This window comes from Erigeron canadensis, chromosome 6, assembly GCF_010389155.1.
Source record: "Erigeron canadensis isolate Cc75 chromosome 6, C_canadensis_v1, whole genome shotgun sequence".
Lineage (NCBI taxonomy): Eukaryota > Viridiplantae > Streptophyta > Magnoliopsida > Asterales > Asteraceae > Erigeron > Erigeron canadensis.
Genome location: NC_057766.1, coordinates 23,614,810 through 23,631,459, shown reverse-complemented (window position 1 = coordinate 23,631,459; position 16,650 = coordinate 23,614,810). Strand labels below are relative to the sequence as shown.

The window sequence follows — 16,650 nt, the reverse complement described above, 5'->3', positions numbered from 1 at the left end:
TTAGTTACACTACATTCTTGAGTTTTTTTTTCATAGGATAAGAAAAGAAATGATAGAAGATTTTTTTAAATTGTCATTCTTGAGTTTTTTTATAAAAGAAAAGATAGGAAAGGATAGGAAAACTTAAAGGTTTTAAGTCCCAAAACTTTCTTGCCAATTTTGGCATGATTGTGATGGAAAAGAAAGGATACATGTATAAAATTACCATTTTACTCTTCAAACTACATCTGATACTTATTTTATAAAGGCTATATTTGTAAAATTGTATCTTTTTTTCTTTTTTTTTTCATTCATTAAAACTCAAGAATGTAATCAACTATTTCTTTTCTTATCATATTTTTCATTTTTTAAAACTCGAGAATGCATTATATTTATGTAGTTTCTTTTCTTCTCTTCCCCTATCTAATCTTATCATTTCTTTTCTTATCAATATAAACTCGAGAATATAATGTTTACAAAAATGAGAGATAAGGACTTATCAGAGAATAAAAAAAAAACCGAATAACTTGAGTTTAGCTGATTAGACCTGGATCTTGTTATCAGAATAGAAATTAACTGATTATGATTTATGTACATTTGAAAGTTGATTATGAGTACTGCAGTTTGAATTACTTTTCGAATGATGGCTACCCTGAAAGGTCTGCTAGTGTGTCACTCGGATTAAACGACAATGTCATTATTGAAATGTTATATAGGTTTAGGAGCTAATCATTGCAGCAATTAGAAGAAATCGAGTAAAATGAAAGAATCGAGTAATGTTGTTACTTGTTAGGCTGTTAGCAGTACCCGACCTTCTATCAATCTCCTTGTTTGTATAGACCCGCGAATCTTGATCGGGCTTAGACTTGCCTTTCAAGTCACAATGTGCTTCATAATTAGCACTTCACTTCGCCTACTTTATATGAGCATTAACTTAGCTTTACCGATTTTGGTGAACAACACCGGAATCGAGTGTACATGAGCAACACCTCTAGTTATATATAATGTACTAGTCTTAATACCCGTACGATGTACGGTAACTATATAAATTATATCATAAAGAAATTCGAATATGTCTCGTACATGCATCGTGCGTATGAAATAAATTGTGGTTAGAGTAAATCGATGATCGAAGCTAAATTGTAATAAACAGTAATCATAAATAAAATATATGTTTAGTTAAAGTTTTGGATTTACCTTAACTAATTAGAACCACATCAAAATCGAAACTTGTAAGCATAGTAGATGATGATAAATAGCCTTATGATTTCAGATCGTAAAATTTTTGAAGTCTTTATGTAATAAAGAAAAAAAGACAATTTATTAATGAGAAAACGATCAATCCAAATAAAGTTATAATGTCTTTTGTATTAATAAGATAAAAGTTAGAATTTAATTGTAAGTCTAATAAGGAAATTAAATTTATATACAACTAAAAAACTATTAACAAATAAATAAATTAAAAGGACACATGTCGATCAAGGATTACGCCACGTGTCATTTTAAGAATATATCAATCCTGTTTTAGTTTATTGGTAGATACTTAGCTTGAGAAAGGTATTATTTACAATACTGATACAACAAAGCAGATATATAACAAAAAAGAACAGCTTTTCCAAAAGAAAAAAAAACCCATAAAAGAACAAGTAATGTATTCCATGATGATGTACAATTACTTCTTTTTTAAAGGTAAATTTGGGATCAAAGGCGTATCATTTTGAAATTATACTGTGGTGGCAAGTATCGAGCTTGCAACATCACATTTGATGGGGTAGGTCTTTAGCCACTTCAACCAAGAGGGGTTGTTTGATGTATGACTAAAAGGTATTGTGCTTTGTGCATATAAAAAGCAACTTTTGGCCTTGTAAAGAATAAGCTCGGTCCTTCGGTTCTTGTTAAATATCAACTATTAAAATGTATGTCATATCTATATCTTTTCAGGCTCAATATCATCTAGAGTAATAGACTAGCAAGATTAACTTGTACACACTCTTGTTTTATCATAGAAAGTTATATATTCATCTAAAACATCTCAAAACCATAATTAAAATAGAGTTTTGTTAATAACATCTCTTAGTTTTTATCACTGTATTGAGTTGTTAATAACAACCGTACCCTTAAGATTGAAATTATCAATTTCTAAAGTATACGGCATATACGTTTAATCTTGCTGGTTTGCACGCAATCATAAGTGATAACCATACAAATTTTATTATGTTGGCACTAAACTGGCAACACCCAATATGTACCTGCACCTTTTTTCAAGCTTCAAACAGTAAAGTCATATATAAATCAAAAGCAAACGTAGTAGACATCTTATTAGATGTGTAAAGATAACTTATACGATTCTTAAAATTCAACTTTGCAACAAGTTACATAAATCAAATCAGAATATGCATCGATTACTTTCATCATCTATCTCCTTGTAATAAGCATTGTGATAAAACTTAGAAACCCGTATCCTGAAGAAGTGGAGTCTGGGTTAAAACAACTGACTTCCCTTATATGGTCTGGGTGGCATTTGCTTTAATTCGAAAGCTGCAAATCCAAGAAGAGAAGAAAATAGAAAGAAAGAAAAGGCTACGCCAATTTACGTAGCTCCAACTCTTGAAGCCTAACCTAACAATCTCCTGGTCCGATGTTCCTTTTTGTCGTCCCCTGCGGATGATTATGAATATCCACATCACTATGTGAAGTTTGAGAAATAACCACAACTTTCGTCATAGCACCAAATTCATGGTGGTTGACCAGCGGCACCATAAACTTCCCATGTTCCAACTAATTGATACCATCCAGCCGTTGATTGATGACATCTCCAACGCTTGGCTCTTTAGGATGACTATAAGGATCCACACCATCTGAAGTTTGAGAAACCGCAACTTTGTAGTTGGGTAAGCAATTGTGGGTTTTTTCAATGGGTCGATCCACCCATGTGTGATAGAGCTATCAAGATAATACCTGGGTTATTAGGAGTTAAAAACAACCTTGAAACAACTATATATTGTAAATGTATATGTATTTACTTTGTAGTTGGATTTTTCTTTTCCTTTTATTTTAAGAAGTTATGTTGAATTTAGTTGTTTGTTTCAAAGACTTTTTTTTTGTTTCATTTTCAACTGATGTAATTATGTAATATAGATTATGAAATGTAATGGTAATTAATGTAATGTCGATTATGGTCTTCCTCTTTATGAAGTGTCGAATTTGCAGTGTAATGTGATACAAACCATAAAAGAGTGTAATGTGATACCAACAAACCTTTAAGAGTGGTACATAATTTATCAGGAGAATTCTTGCCAAGTGAATTGCCAATACGTCAAAATTTGCTTATAATAAAGCTAGCATCAAAAGTGACACCACCCATTTGGTTATAAAAAATCAAAAACCATCAAAAGTCATAGAAGTTCATCCTTAAATACTACTACATAATTCGAGCCTAAATATATACTTACATTGTTTCTCAAAAGCTAGAATATTATCTTGGGATGTCTCTAAACCCGTTGATTTTGGTGATTTAATTTGTTGAAGATATATGAACAAAATATGGTAGGTGTCTTCTTTTTTTGTTACTCGTAATCTTTTTCTTATATTGTGATGAAATTTTCATATTATTATATATATGGGGTCGTTTCATATCTAACCAATTTTTGTACTTTCATTTCCAACAAGCTTCAACAAATATTATTAAAAATTTGGCTCTGAAGTTGTTGTTCAACCGTCAACGTCATTAATAAGGGATAATGACCTATGAATGTAGTGAACTATGACAAAATGTCTATGTTATGTATTGATCTAATCGTGGGTTTATGTTATGTAACGAACTTACCAAAACTGTCTAAGTGATGCATGTTACCGGGTAATCTACAAGTACCCGGTTACCATCCATTTTTTTAAGGGATAATAACCTGTGGATATAGTGAACTATGACAAAATGTCTATGTTATGTATTGATCTAATCGGGAGTCTATGTTATGTAACGAATTTATCAAAACTGTCTAAGGGATGCATGTTACAGACTAAAGCCGATCATCAATTTTTTTCCCTTTATTTTTTAATCTTAATAACTAATTTATTTATTTAACATATATAAAGAAATATAAGTTATGGAAACATATATGTATATAAGTTCTGTAATTATACAAAAACTATAAACACAATCATATTTTCTGGCTGCCACCTACCTCCCCATTTTTCCGATCAACCCTAACACAATCATATACCAAAAAATCAAAGATTTCAAAAATTAAAATCGCAATTGAAGATTACGATCCCTTATAAGGTTAAGAACTTGAAACCAATCATTACATATATTCTCAAACATATACATACTGACACACACAAACTTAAGGGTACATATATACAACTTACACAAACAAACAATGAGAGACTAGAGGGCGTATTCTTACATGACTTCTTGAAGCATAACTTAGAATTGAAATGAGAAAGAATAACTAAATGCTAGATTTTAGTTAAAGCAACAAAACAAAAAGTTAGAAGAATGCATTACAAGCCTAAAGCTGAAAAGATCAAATCCCCTTGACCCTAGCTTTCATCATTTCTCTTTTCGGGATATTAATAAATAACTAAATGGAAACAAGAAAATACCAGTTCTCAAATACTCGGGAGGAGTTGGAAACAATAAATAACATGCATCACTTAGACAGTTTTGGTAAGTTCATTACATAACATAGACCCCCGATTAGATCAATACATAATATAGACATTTTGTCATAGTTCACTACATTCACAGGTCATTATCCCTTTGGATGGTAACCGGCTACCTGTAGATTACCCGGTAGTATGCATCACTTAGACAGTTTTGGTAAATTCGTTACATAACATAGACCCCCCGATTAGATCAATACATAACATAGATATTTTATCATAGTTCACTACATCTACAAGTCATTATCCCTATTAATAATGATGCCCAGGATAGATGGAGGTTTATTGGTGGTTTTCGTTGGACTTTGTTTATGTGTTTGTATTCCATTATATATAATAATGCTATTAACATTATATTACATCGTGATTTATATAATTATGGAAAGGGATTCCCTCAAGTTAGATTAACATGACTAGTCATGTTAGGCTAATCTTGGCCCTTGGATAAAAATCAAAGGTCAATATTAAAAAATAATGATTGAATCTTAGCAGGGTCAAGATGTCCTTAACTTGACTCAAGTTATAAAAATAACTTATATTTGTTACTTTGTCACATTGAAATTCAAAGATGTTAATCATTAGTTAACTAGTTTTCAATTCCCAGTATCAATTCTTGATATTTAAACGAGTAAATTAGTCAAAGGCAAGCGATCCTATTCAAATTTCAACCAGTTGGGCTAGTTTCACATAAAGTTTTCCCTTAATGATGATGATGATGTAAATTAGACAAGCTAAATATAGTAAAACAAACTAATATTGGATGAAAACAGACTTTTTATGAAACTCCAAGGGTAAAATCTTTCTAGACTGTATGGAAAATATCCTGACTCTTCTCATATTCGCCAAATGTCATTGAAGCTAATGCCACAACATTAAGACAAAAATAATAACATGAACAATCAAAATATGACGAATGACGTTAGGTTTATACAGTATATATATATTGGGTCAAAAGTAAAGCGTATATATACTTGTCAATTGAAAGAAGAAAAGATATGAAGTGTATATACATAGGCAAGATTGTACTAGTAACTAGTGATTTGCATGTTAATTAGCGCATGGGAACTCAAAACTAGTTTATCATATATACGAAAAGTCACGTTTAAAAATTTATCATATTTCAACAAAAGCTTGTCATGTAATTTTCTTTTGAAAGGTGAATTTCGCTAAAAACTTCGTGTCGTGATTTGACAGCGGAAGGTGTAGCATACGTTATTTTAACCGAGTCCGTACTAGAAAGCTCATTTGAATTACAAAGTACAAATAACTAAGGCAAATGTCAAATCAACCAAAATGCTTGCTAGGGAGTATACAATTCTTAAAAATAAACATTCAAAGAGGTTACACATGCATTTAGCATATTTACTTATTTAGCACAAACTATAACAATAACCATAACAATAACAATGACTATGTATCTGTCTAAATGACTTCTCAATTTCATTTCTAAACGTCATCTAAATCAAATTGATAATCAAAAGTTTATAACTTTAATTAGTACATAAAACAAAAGAGGATGCATAACATCTTGTCACCGACCATCATCTCTTACTTGTTTAACAAGGTATGATAAAATTGTTATTGTAATATTTAAAAATAAGAATAATTAATGTAAATGTAATTGCATTTATTAGTAAAGCTTGATAGCTTATCGATCTTTTTAAAAAATTTAAGTCTCATATCATACTTTTTATATAATAATAGAGATTTTTTGTATCCAAAACTTCCAAACCCCAATCGGAATGAAAAGGTCACCCGAAATCCAATAGTAAAGTGAGACATTGAGGGATCCGCAACATTTGATTCCGACAATAAAATATAGGTTTTCGGTAATAAAACCCAACTATAACTTTCCATCTATTAGAATTTTTATGCAAAATCAAAAGATGAGATAATAAACAAAGTTAATAATTACATATGTTATATATTTAGAAGGATTATGATGTGTTAGATAAATTTATGGTTTTTTAATTTCGAAATATCTGTGTTTCGACCTAACCCGAAATCCGACTTGATATCGACTTAAAAGAATTGGGTTCGAGCTGTGAAATCTCGGCCCGTCAACCCACTAACCAATTTTATTCAGGTTGGGTTCAAGCTGACCCATTAAGTTAACAGGTCGACCTACCAATCCATTTGACCTACTAACCCGAAACTCGACAACTCAACCTAAACTTTTTTTTCAAGTTAGTGGTTTGAGTTGGAGTTGACAGGTTGTGATTAGGGTTAACGCTTCATAGCTGAAACTTTTACGGTCGAGTTAGCTCGATACCCTCTCCCGGGGGTTTTACACGAACTCGAGAAATGCCATTGAAACACCAAACTCATCATCATCAGCTATGCTTCAAATCAACAAATCCAAAAGAAACCTTTTCAATGGCATTCTCAAAACCCATTTCAGAAACCTTTCTTACAAACTCAATGACCAATCACAATCATCAAAATCCATCATCAGAACAGTTTGTGCATCAGTCTGCCAATCATACTTCCAACAACAAACCCATTTCAAAACCCGCCTTCATCTCGACTTCCACCTCGATTTCTTGACCCAAGAACAAGCCATCACAGTTGTCGCTTCCCTTTCCGATGAAGCCGGTTCAATGGTTGCCTTAAGTTTCTTCTATTCTGCAATTGGGTATCATAAATTTCGTTACTTTATGCGTTTTTATGTTGTTTCCGTTATGGGTTTGATAGATAATGCGAATTCCGAAAAAGCCCATGAAGTTTTGAAATGTATGGTTAGGAATTTTGCAGAAGTTGGGAGGTTGAAGGAAGCTGTTGGGATGGTTATTGAGATGGGTAATCAAGGTTTGGAATTGGGTTGTGATATGCTTAATTGTGTTGTGGGTGTGGCGGTGGAATTAGGGGATGTCGGTTATGCGCGTAAGGTGTTTGATGAAATGTGTCAACGAGGTGCGTTTCCGGATTTTATGACTTTTAAAATTTTTATTACTTGTTATTGTAAATGTGGCGAGGTTTATGAAGTTGATAAGTGGTTGTATATGATGTTGGATAAGGGGTTTGTGTTGGATAATGTGACGTGTACGTTGGTGCTAAAGGCTTTTTGTGATAAGGGGAATGTGAATCGGGCGTTGTGGTTTTTTAATAAGATGGTTGGGATGGGGTTGAAACCAAATGTTATTAACTTTACTACATTGATAAATGGGCTGTGTAAGAAAGGACGGGTTAAGCAAGGTTTTGAATTGTTGGAGGAGATGGTTAGGAAAGGATGGAAGCCGAACGTCTATACACATACAGCATTGATTGATGGTATGTGTAAGAAAGGGTGGACGGATAAAGCGTTTAGGCTTTTTTTGAAGCTTGTTAGAAGTGAATTTTATAAACCTAATGTGCATACTTACACTGCTATGATTAGCGGGTATTGCAGAGAGGGAAAAGTTAACCGTGCAGAGATGCTCTTGGCGAGAATGTACGAACAAGGGTTGGTTCCTAATGAGGATACTTATACCACTCTTGTTAGTGGGTACTGTAAAAGTGGAAATTTGAGTCGTGCATATGAACTAATGGATATGATGAGGAAAGAAGGTTTATCCCCAAATATGTTCACCTACAATGCAGTTATTGATGGGTTATTTAAAAAAGGGAAGGTTCGAGAAGCATATAAACAGTTGGACATAGCTTTAAAACAGGGGTTGCAAGCTGATGAGGTTACATATACTATTCTTATAATGGAGAAATGCAAGCAAGCGGATATTAAGCATGCCCTATTGATGTTAAGCAAGATGATTAAGGTTGGGATCAAACCTGATATACATTTATACACCACATTGATTTCGGTATTTTCTCGAATAAAAAGAATGGGTGATTGTGAGAGGCTTTTTGATGATGGAGTGAAACATGGTTTGGTCCCAACAAAAGAAACTTACACTTCTATGATATGTGGATATTGTAGAGATGGAAAAGTCAGTGCTGCTACAAAGATGTTCAAAAGAATGAGCGAACATGGTTGCGTGCCTGATAGTATTACTTATGGTGCTCTCATCAGTGGACTTTGCAAAGGGTCAAAGTTAGATGAGGCTCGGTTGCACTATGATGCCATGATTGATAAGGGACTCTCCCCATGTGAAGTTACCCGTCTCACAATAGCTTATGAGTACTGCAAAGCGGACGATTCCTTTACAGCCATGAAGGTCATAGATAGATTGGAGAAAAAGCTATGGGTTCGCACTGTAAAAACTCTGGTAAGAAAGCTTTGCAGTGAGAAGAAAGTGGATATGGCAGTCTTTTTTCTTCATAAGCTTATTGAAAAAGATAAGAATTTGGATCATATAACGCTTACAGCTTTTACTAGTGCATCTTATGAGGGCAACCATTATGCCATTGTTTCCGATATACAAGAAAGAATATCAAAAGGAATCAGTTAGTAGGCCAAACACTAAAAGAAGGTATATTTGAAGGGGCGTCTGAGATGGATTCAGAGATTTTGTTATTGTTGTCAGCTGTGATCATTTTGAAGCATTTTATCTAGACCATCAAGTGTTAACGGGAAGTTTTGATGGACTTAATGATCAATATTGGAAACTGCTGCATGAGAGATGTCGTGAATTGCAATGTAATCATAACTGCCATTGATTCTCAGCACCAGGTTCTCCCTCTGATTCTTCTGGCTGAGTAGCACTCATTTAGTTTTTTCATTTGTAAACATATCTGATTTCTCTAAGATTTAAGCTCTATACTGGCATAGGATACTCCTTTTTACCACAAAAATGTAACAATTAAATATAAACTTGATATGTTGTGAAACTAAGAGTATGTTTGTTTTGAACTTAATCTGTAGAGAATGACTTAAACTGAAAAAGTCACACATACGCTAAATTATCAATTAAGTATTCGTTTTTTAATATTTTTTTACGCACAATTCGTTTAGCACATGAAACACACAGCAATACTGCTTATTTTATACGGATAATATTTATCCAGACTACACTTGATGAATTAATAAACAAACAGGGCCTAAGCAGTAAGCTCAGTTACATGAGACATGGAGTCTGAACGTGTGTTATTGTTACATTATTAGAGTTTACATCCAGGGCAAACCATGGTTTAAAATAGTTTACCAGCTCTATGGAGTGAAGTACCAAATTTAATAAGATACTTCTAATGTCCTCTGTTTAGTTCTTTGCTGACATGTCCTGATATCTTGGAATACGCACTTCATGCCATGGCTGATATGTATCCTTCTCCTACTCATGCATTTTCGCTTTGTGAAACTCCACGTTCACATGACTGATGGTCTACATCCTCATTGTTAACCCTTCCATCCTTTCCAACTTATGCATAACTTGCTCTATGCCTGATTGCATCCATAGAAGTAAAACAGAAAATTTATATCATATTTTCAAGTGTAGTTGTTATCTTAGGAACCCCAGATAGGAGGAAATACCATGAAAAGAACAATACACCACTATATTTAAGCAATGCACAAAGCGATTTGAATATGGCTTGAATATGCTGGTGGCCTTTTTCCTTCTTTCCATTTGGAACAAGTTGGGGCATTGGTTGTCACCGATTACTTGAATATTATGATGGGCTATTCTTTTTCTTGATGATTTTTGGGTTCTTTAGATGATAAATAAAGCTCAAAATTAAATTGAACCTTTTTTTTTTAGAGGATGCATTGTAGACGAGACAAGTCACAGACTCACAGTTGAGTCAGAGATGATGGAAACCCTAAAAATATGGATCTAAACCATGGTTGGGAAGGTGGTTGTGCCATGGCACAAAGGTCAGTGGTGATGGAGTTTTGGACGAGCATACATTAGGAGGAGGATGTCACATCAGTGATATGAAGACAAGGTAAGAATCGTAAATGATAAAATTGACACTACCGGGTTGACTTTTCTAAATGAATGTAAACAATAGTACAAGCATGTATTCCTTTCTTCTTCAAAACGGCTAGTTCATTGCTTTTATTAGCGAATTGCTTTCCATTTGTTTTCTCAATATCTACTAAGTAGCTATGATGCACCGAAACTTCAAACAAGTAGCCGTTCCCGTTTCGGAAACTCCATCGGAACGGAAACTCGTACGAAACGCGTATGAAACGTTTCCTTGAAGTTTCCATATATACCGAAACGTTTATGTGAAGCTTTCATACCGTATCTAATTAATATTAGGGTTTCAATGAGCTTTCTATATTCTAAGAACGAGCTTTCTATATTCTAAGAACGACTGCCATCTTGCGATTATGTATACCTCAAACAAAAACCAACCACATTATACAATTGAGATCAACATCAGACTTTTTTAATTCCAAAAAAGCTTAGTAAAAATTTAATCTGTGATCACTAGTCACCATTTCTTTATATAAAATCAATATATTTTTATTATTTTTTATTTTTTATTGTCGTATCTTTGCCGTACCCGTATCCTATATTTTTCAATTTTTCCGTTTCCCGTTCCCGTATCGTTCCTGTGCCCGTTTGCCGTATCCGTTTCGGTGTTATATAGCTAAGTAGTAATCGTTATGAATCCGTATCAATTGCTATGTTATCAATTTCGGTGAAATTTCAGTGGTATACCGGTTTTCGGTGGTGGGACATAATTTTGGTATTGAATTTCAGTTTAGATATCATTTCCGAAATTTTCGGTGGTTTTGACCGAAATACTACCGAAATTTTCGAAATTTCGGTGAATTCTGTTTCAGCACTTCCATGTTATATGTTTTACTTTTATTTATGTGTATATATATATAATATTAGAATTACCGAAATACCACCGAAAAAAACGATATTTCGTATACCAGTCCGTGACCGAAACACCGAAATTATGTCCTTGACTACTTAGATCAATTGTTTGTGAGGCATGCATGCAAGTGTGTCATTGTTGGAGTTTTTTCATGCTGTTTATGCAATTAATCACAGAGGTTTTTGAATGAATATACCCAATAATAACAGGCATGTTTTCATTTCTTCTTTGCTTTTATTAGTGAATTGCATTCCATTTTTTTCCATGTTATTAACCAGTGTTTTTCCATTTCAAATATGAAATATTACCAAATAGGTATAGGTTCTAGTAAACATATTCAATACGCAATAATTCTTTCTAATCTACCTATAGAGTTTTTTACACGTACAGTGAGTGGACTACAATTCCAGAAAGGAGTAGAACAGGATTAATAGATGAGACCACTTAAACTCCACATATACGAGAAAACTGATACTATGGTCTTAATTCTATATAATGGACAAACATGTTATTGGCATTATTTTTTATTGTTGGCTCTGAGTCTACAAGAACCAACTAGGTAAGTAGGACATTGGAGAAGTAGGGGATGTTGGTGAGGTAGGGTTGATGATTTGATAGGCTAATGAATTGAGTCGTTGCACACAGTTTGTTCTAAAGATCGGTTATTATGTACAAGGGACTTTTGCATTTCCAAGAGGCCGATCTTATGATTTTGCATAATCTTACAAGAGTTGCTTACATTACTAGAAAAAATAGTATCAGAAATCACATGTGATAGGTGAGATGCCTGGAAGATAATTGATTATAATTAAACACACAAAATCTCCCTTTGTATTAATAATGGGTGGTTATATTCTTGTCCAGTTTACAGAGTGGGATAGATCTGGGTTATGTGATATCTTTAATGGGGAAACATTAGCTAACTATGAGACAGGTCAAATGGGTCAAAAGTCCCTCAAAGGGAACGGTGAGAAAATCAGATACATAGTTTATTTACTATAATATTGATTTGAACAAGGATAGTTTTTAGAAATTGGACAAAAAGTGTGGCCGAATTACTGTTGCATCAAAAGTTTATCTGTATAGCTCGAGGTAGACTCCAACTTGGTTCCAGTGTAGTGTGTTTCCAAAAAATGTAATGATAATTGATCTTTGCAAGCCAAAATCTAACCACATAGTGAACCTCCTTGTTCCTTACTATTAAGCTTACTTTTGAGTAACTTTAATATATGGCAGAGGATGGTATTTGTTTTTATTCTATAGTTTTCTATGTTTCACAAAAAACCTAAAGTACGTTATCATGATTGGTAAGATATATGTTTTATTTATAAACGAAACTTAATAAATTGTTCTTTTTTGGTGATTTGTCCCTGTTATTAATGGTATCAATTGATAGAGTTTTCTTCATTGACCTAGTCCCCCATTATTGAATTTTTCTTACTTGTAACCAACTTGTATTGGTAAACTAAGTACAAAGACTTGCATTACGTTAAGTCAAAGTCCACCATGATATATTTTTCTCCGTTCGATAAATAACGTTATTGCAGACAGATTCTTTCATTTATATTTATTTAATTCCTCCTTATGGTTTCTGCCACGATATTGCTAGTTTGATAACAAAAATGAAACACTTTCAACTTTTCTATAAACTGATTATCTTGATTTTGTTAACCTTACCATTAACAGAAGCTCTTGATTATGCCAAAGAAGGATGCGAAGATACGTGTGGAGGAGTGACGATTCCATTCCCTTTCGGAATTGGGGCAAATTGTTCTGTCAACCAATGGTACGTTGTTGATTGCAACTCGTCGATACCGTATCTTTCTGCATTCAACAATCTGGAGGTGTTATCTATTGACTTGGAAACACAAACGATCAATTTAAATGTTTCAGTAGTCACTCATTGCCAGAATTCAGTCCGGAATAGCAATTACATACATAGTGTTGATACTGGTGAGAGTCCCTTTGTATTTTCCGTATCGCATAACGAATTCATTGTGATGGGGTGTGGTCATGCTTCCATCTTGGAAGATGGGAGAGTGCTCACTGGATGTTCAACGACTTGCCCTAATGACACTACCAGTGAAACAGGTGATTGTTACGGAATCAGTTGTTGCCGAGCAATGATTCGATACGTTTCTTTCAATCGAAACTCGTACACTGTGGATCTTACACGGTTAGAAGGGCTGGCTGGAACTGAAGCCTGCGGGTTTGCCTTCTTGGTCACTGAAGGATGGTCTGATGAGATAGTCTTGAGGAATAAGTCCTTTGTTCCAATATCATTTTTGTGGTCCCTAAGTGACACAGACTTTCATAAAATACCAAATTGTTGGGAACAAGAACATAGAAGATCTTGGTTTAGTAGAAAGTGCTTATGTGGTATTGGGCGTGAAGGAAACCCTTATTTGCACTATCAATGCGAAGGTATCGTATGCAATTGTTTTCTTTTTGCCTAGTATCTTTGCAGGAAACTTACTCGAAATATTACATGGTTTTAGAATCCAAAGCTTGTGCCAGTTGTCGGGATTCTGGAGGAATTTGTCGCTATAATCAGAATATATATTCGAATGATCTTGATGGGACCTGGAGTTTGGATTGTCAACCTATTGTATATCATACTCGAGATTTAAGAAGCAGCAAATCACCACTAGGTGTTATTCTAGGTAAGCAATTATCTACCCTCGCGATCTGTATATCATACATTCATTTTTTGTTACAATTCTGGTTTCTTGTTTCAGTCTCTGTGACTTGAGGTGTTCGGAGTTCAATAACCTTCATTAAGTTCAGACAATTAGAAATTAATTTATTATATGGTTTGGTCTTGCCTCATTTTGCAGTGAACCTTCAGACTAATGTTTTAAAAGATTATTTGGGGTGAGAAGTAAACTCACAGTTTAACTAGAATAGAAATCCTCAGGAGTTGTTTTTGTTTTTATAGAAAAATCAACAGTTACCCATCCCGTCTTCCACGGGAAGTGAGAAGTAGAAAGTCTTTTTTCCTTCCTGAGGACCTCCGACCATTTTGCAGGGAGCGAGGATCAACCCTTTACCTTTGTTGTTTTCCAACTACTCCAACCCTGCTTGTTCAGTTGCTTTTTGAAAAAGATAAGAGATATAAGCACGGGCTGCATTTTAATCTTTATACTTAAATTAGAAATAGAACACACCCTTCCCACAAAACTGAAGTCATGCATTTATGGGAAAGAAAATTAAGTTTATTGAAACATACTTCATTTCATTCCAATATCTTAAGCAAACAAAGTTTTCTCAGTACCCCTATTAATTCTCATATTCATTTTCAGTGTCATTACTGCATACGTATATCTAATCTGAGAGATTCATATGTGAATTGTTGACTGCTACTGAACATTTAGATTGCTGAGTTGGTTTTTGTGCACTTTTATTGTATTTGCCTTTTTTCAGGTGTTAGCATATGCATCGGGCTGCTTTTATCAGCAAAGTTAGTCTATGAATTGTTCAAACTAATCAAGAATACCATAGCAAAGAGACAGAGAGAAAAATTATTTAAACGCAACGGTGGTCTACTTCTTAAACAACAAGAAGCTACTCATGCGGGTTTAGTTGACAAAACCATACTTTTCACCTCCAAAGAGTTGGAGATGGCCACTGACCATTATAACGATAATAGAATTCTTGGCCGAGGAGGTCAAGGAACAGTGTATAAAGGCATGTTATCTGATGGCAGGATTGTAGCAATCAAGAAATCAAAAATTGTTAATGAAAGTCAATTAGAACAGTTCATCAATGAGGTGGTCATTCTCTCCCAAGTCAATCATAGGAATGTGGTCAAATTATTGGGATGTTGCCTAGAGACAGAGGTTCCTCTACTTGTCTCTGAATTCATCTCAAATGGAACCTTGTATAATTTCATTCAAGATGATACTGGTGAGCCCCCAATCTCTTTGCACATGAGAATACAAATCGCTACAGAGGTTGCAGGAGCACTTTCTTACTTACATTCAGCAACCTCCATTCCAATATATCATAGGGACATCAAGACCACTAATATACTTTTAGATGAAAAGTATAGAGCTAAGGTTTCTGACTTTGGTACATCAAGGTTTGTATCTATCGGTCAAACTCACTTAACTACCTTAGTCAAAGGGACATTTGGTTACTTTGATCCGGAGTACTTCCAATCTAGTCAGTTCACCGAAAAAAGTGATGTCTATAGTTTCGGAGTTGTTTTGCTGGAACTCTTAACAAGAGAAAAGCCAATCTCCCTGACTAGATTTGGTGAACATAGAAATTTAGCTACACATTTTATGTTTGCTATGGAAGAAGGTCGTGAGATGTCAATATTTGACCCAATGCTTGTTAATGAGGATTCAAAGGGTGAGCTCTTGGCAATAGCTAACTTGGCGCAGCGATGTTTGAATTCCAAGGGGAAGAATAGGCCAACAATGAAAGAAGTAGCCATAGAGTTAGAAGGCATGAGAATGTCATATGCAGCTTCTACCTTTCAAGCTAACTTTGGACACTCAAATCACAATGAACTACAGATGCTCAACGATGACGAGGCAATGTCAACCATGACGAGTTTTGAAGACACCTTTAATGAATGATTAGATGATTATCGTTTTAAGTTGGTATTTATAAAAGTCTTGATTTCTCCCTTCACTTGTCAACAAAGTTCAAAGAGTTTGGAATAGACTGCCTCGGTGCCTCCGTTCCTATCTTCTTTGGCTACCCATTTTAACTTATTAGCATTAAAAGTCTATTGGTATGCATCTGAATGTCTTTTGTACATAGCATTTTAACTTTCTTACTTAGTTACCTGCAGGCTTAATGTTCACTGTTACTGTTCTGTCATCTCTAGGGACAAAATATAAAGTTGTCGTGAGCTGAGGCCGATTACTATAGTGGCTTAAATAGCATATATGCAATGTCCCTAGAATTCAACAAAGACCATAATTTTCTAGGGTCCTAGTTTTTGATTTATTTAATCTTTATGATTTAGATCGTTTGTTGTTTATTTGATGATTGTCGTTGGCCTTATGAGCTCGTTAATTGAGTTGAGACAAATGAGGAGCAAAGATATTTTTAACCGTGCATTACCAAACAGGTTGAATCTAAGGTCATGGTGTAAAGCTAAATAAAAGTGGTGTAAGAGTCATCACTCATCGCCATAAGATAAATATATCAAGTACATGCATGAGCATGCCACCTATAATGGAATTGAGGGATACCTCTAGCTCCAAAGTTGGGCCAACGGCTATACCTTATTAAAGTCCATGGCTACGGTATTATTGTTACTTTATATGCACTGCTGAAAAC

General features: G+C 34.2%; 2 protein-coding genes across 4 annotated transcripts; both read left to right on the top strand.

Annotated features, from left to right (window-relative positions):
* Positions 1-6,917: 6,917 nt before the first annotated feature.
* LOC122602538 (pentatricopeptide repeat-containing protein At4g19890) lies at positions 6,918-13,116 on the top strand. Of its 3 annotated transcripts, XM_043775144.1 has the most exons (3): positions 6,918-9,250; positions 10,275-10,461; positions 13,039-13,115. In XM_043775144.1, the coding sequence occupies exon 1, from the start codon at positions 6,984-6,986 to the stop codon at positions 9,027-9,029; it is 2,046 nt and encodes a 681-aa protein (XP_043631079.1). In that variant the 5' UTR covers positions 6,918-6,983; the 3' UTR covers positions 9,030-9,250; positions 10,275-10,461; positions 13,039-13,115. The 3 variants fall into 3 exon arrangements, with proteins under 3 accessions (XP_043631079.1, XP_043631078.1, XP_043631077.1); XM_043775143.1 differs by lacking the exon at positions 10,275-10,461 and having other exon boundaries at positions 13,039-13,116; XM_043775142.1 differs by lacking the exon at positions 13,039-13,115 and having other exon boundaries at positions 10,275-10,585.
* Positions 12,975-16,312, top strand: LOC122602536 (wall-associated receptor kinase-like 1). Its single transcript, XM_043775139.1, has 3 exons — positions 12,975-13,776; positions 13,851-14,015; positions 14,776-16,312. Exons 1-3 carry the CDS (start codon positions 12,975-12,977, stop codon positions 15,936-15,938), a joined length of 2,130 nt encoding a protein of 709 aa, XP_043631074.1. The 3' UTR covers positions 15,939-16,312.
* The last annotated feature ends 338 nt before the right edge of the window (positions 16,313-16,650 follow it).

Excerpts from the sequence above, each read along its gene's own strand:
- LOC122602536 (XM_043775139.1), top strand. The coding sequence starts at position 12,975 with ATGAAACACTTTCAACTTTTCTATAAACTGATTATCTTGATTTTGTTA. Across the intron at positions 13,777-13,850 it reads TTTGCACTATCAATGCGAAG|AATCCAAAGCTTGTGCCAGT; the intron begins GTATCGTATGCA and ends ACATGGTTTTAG. Across the intron at positions 14,016-14,775 it reads ACCACTAGGTGTTATTCTAG|GTGTTAGCATATGCATCGGG; the intron begins GTAAGCAATTAT and ends GCCTTTTTTCAG.
- LOC122602538 (XM_043775143.1), top strand. The coding sequence starts at position 6,984 with ATGCTTCAAATCAACAAATCCAAAAGAAACCTTTTCAATGGCATTCTC.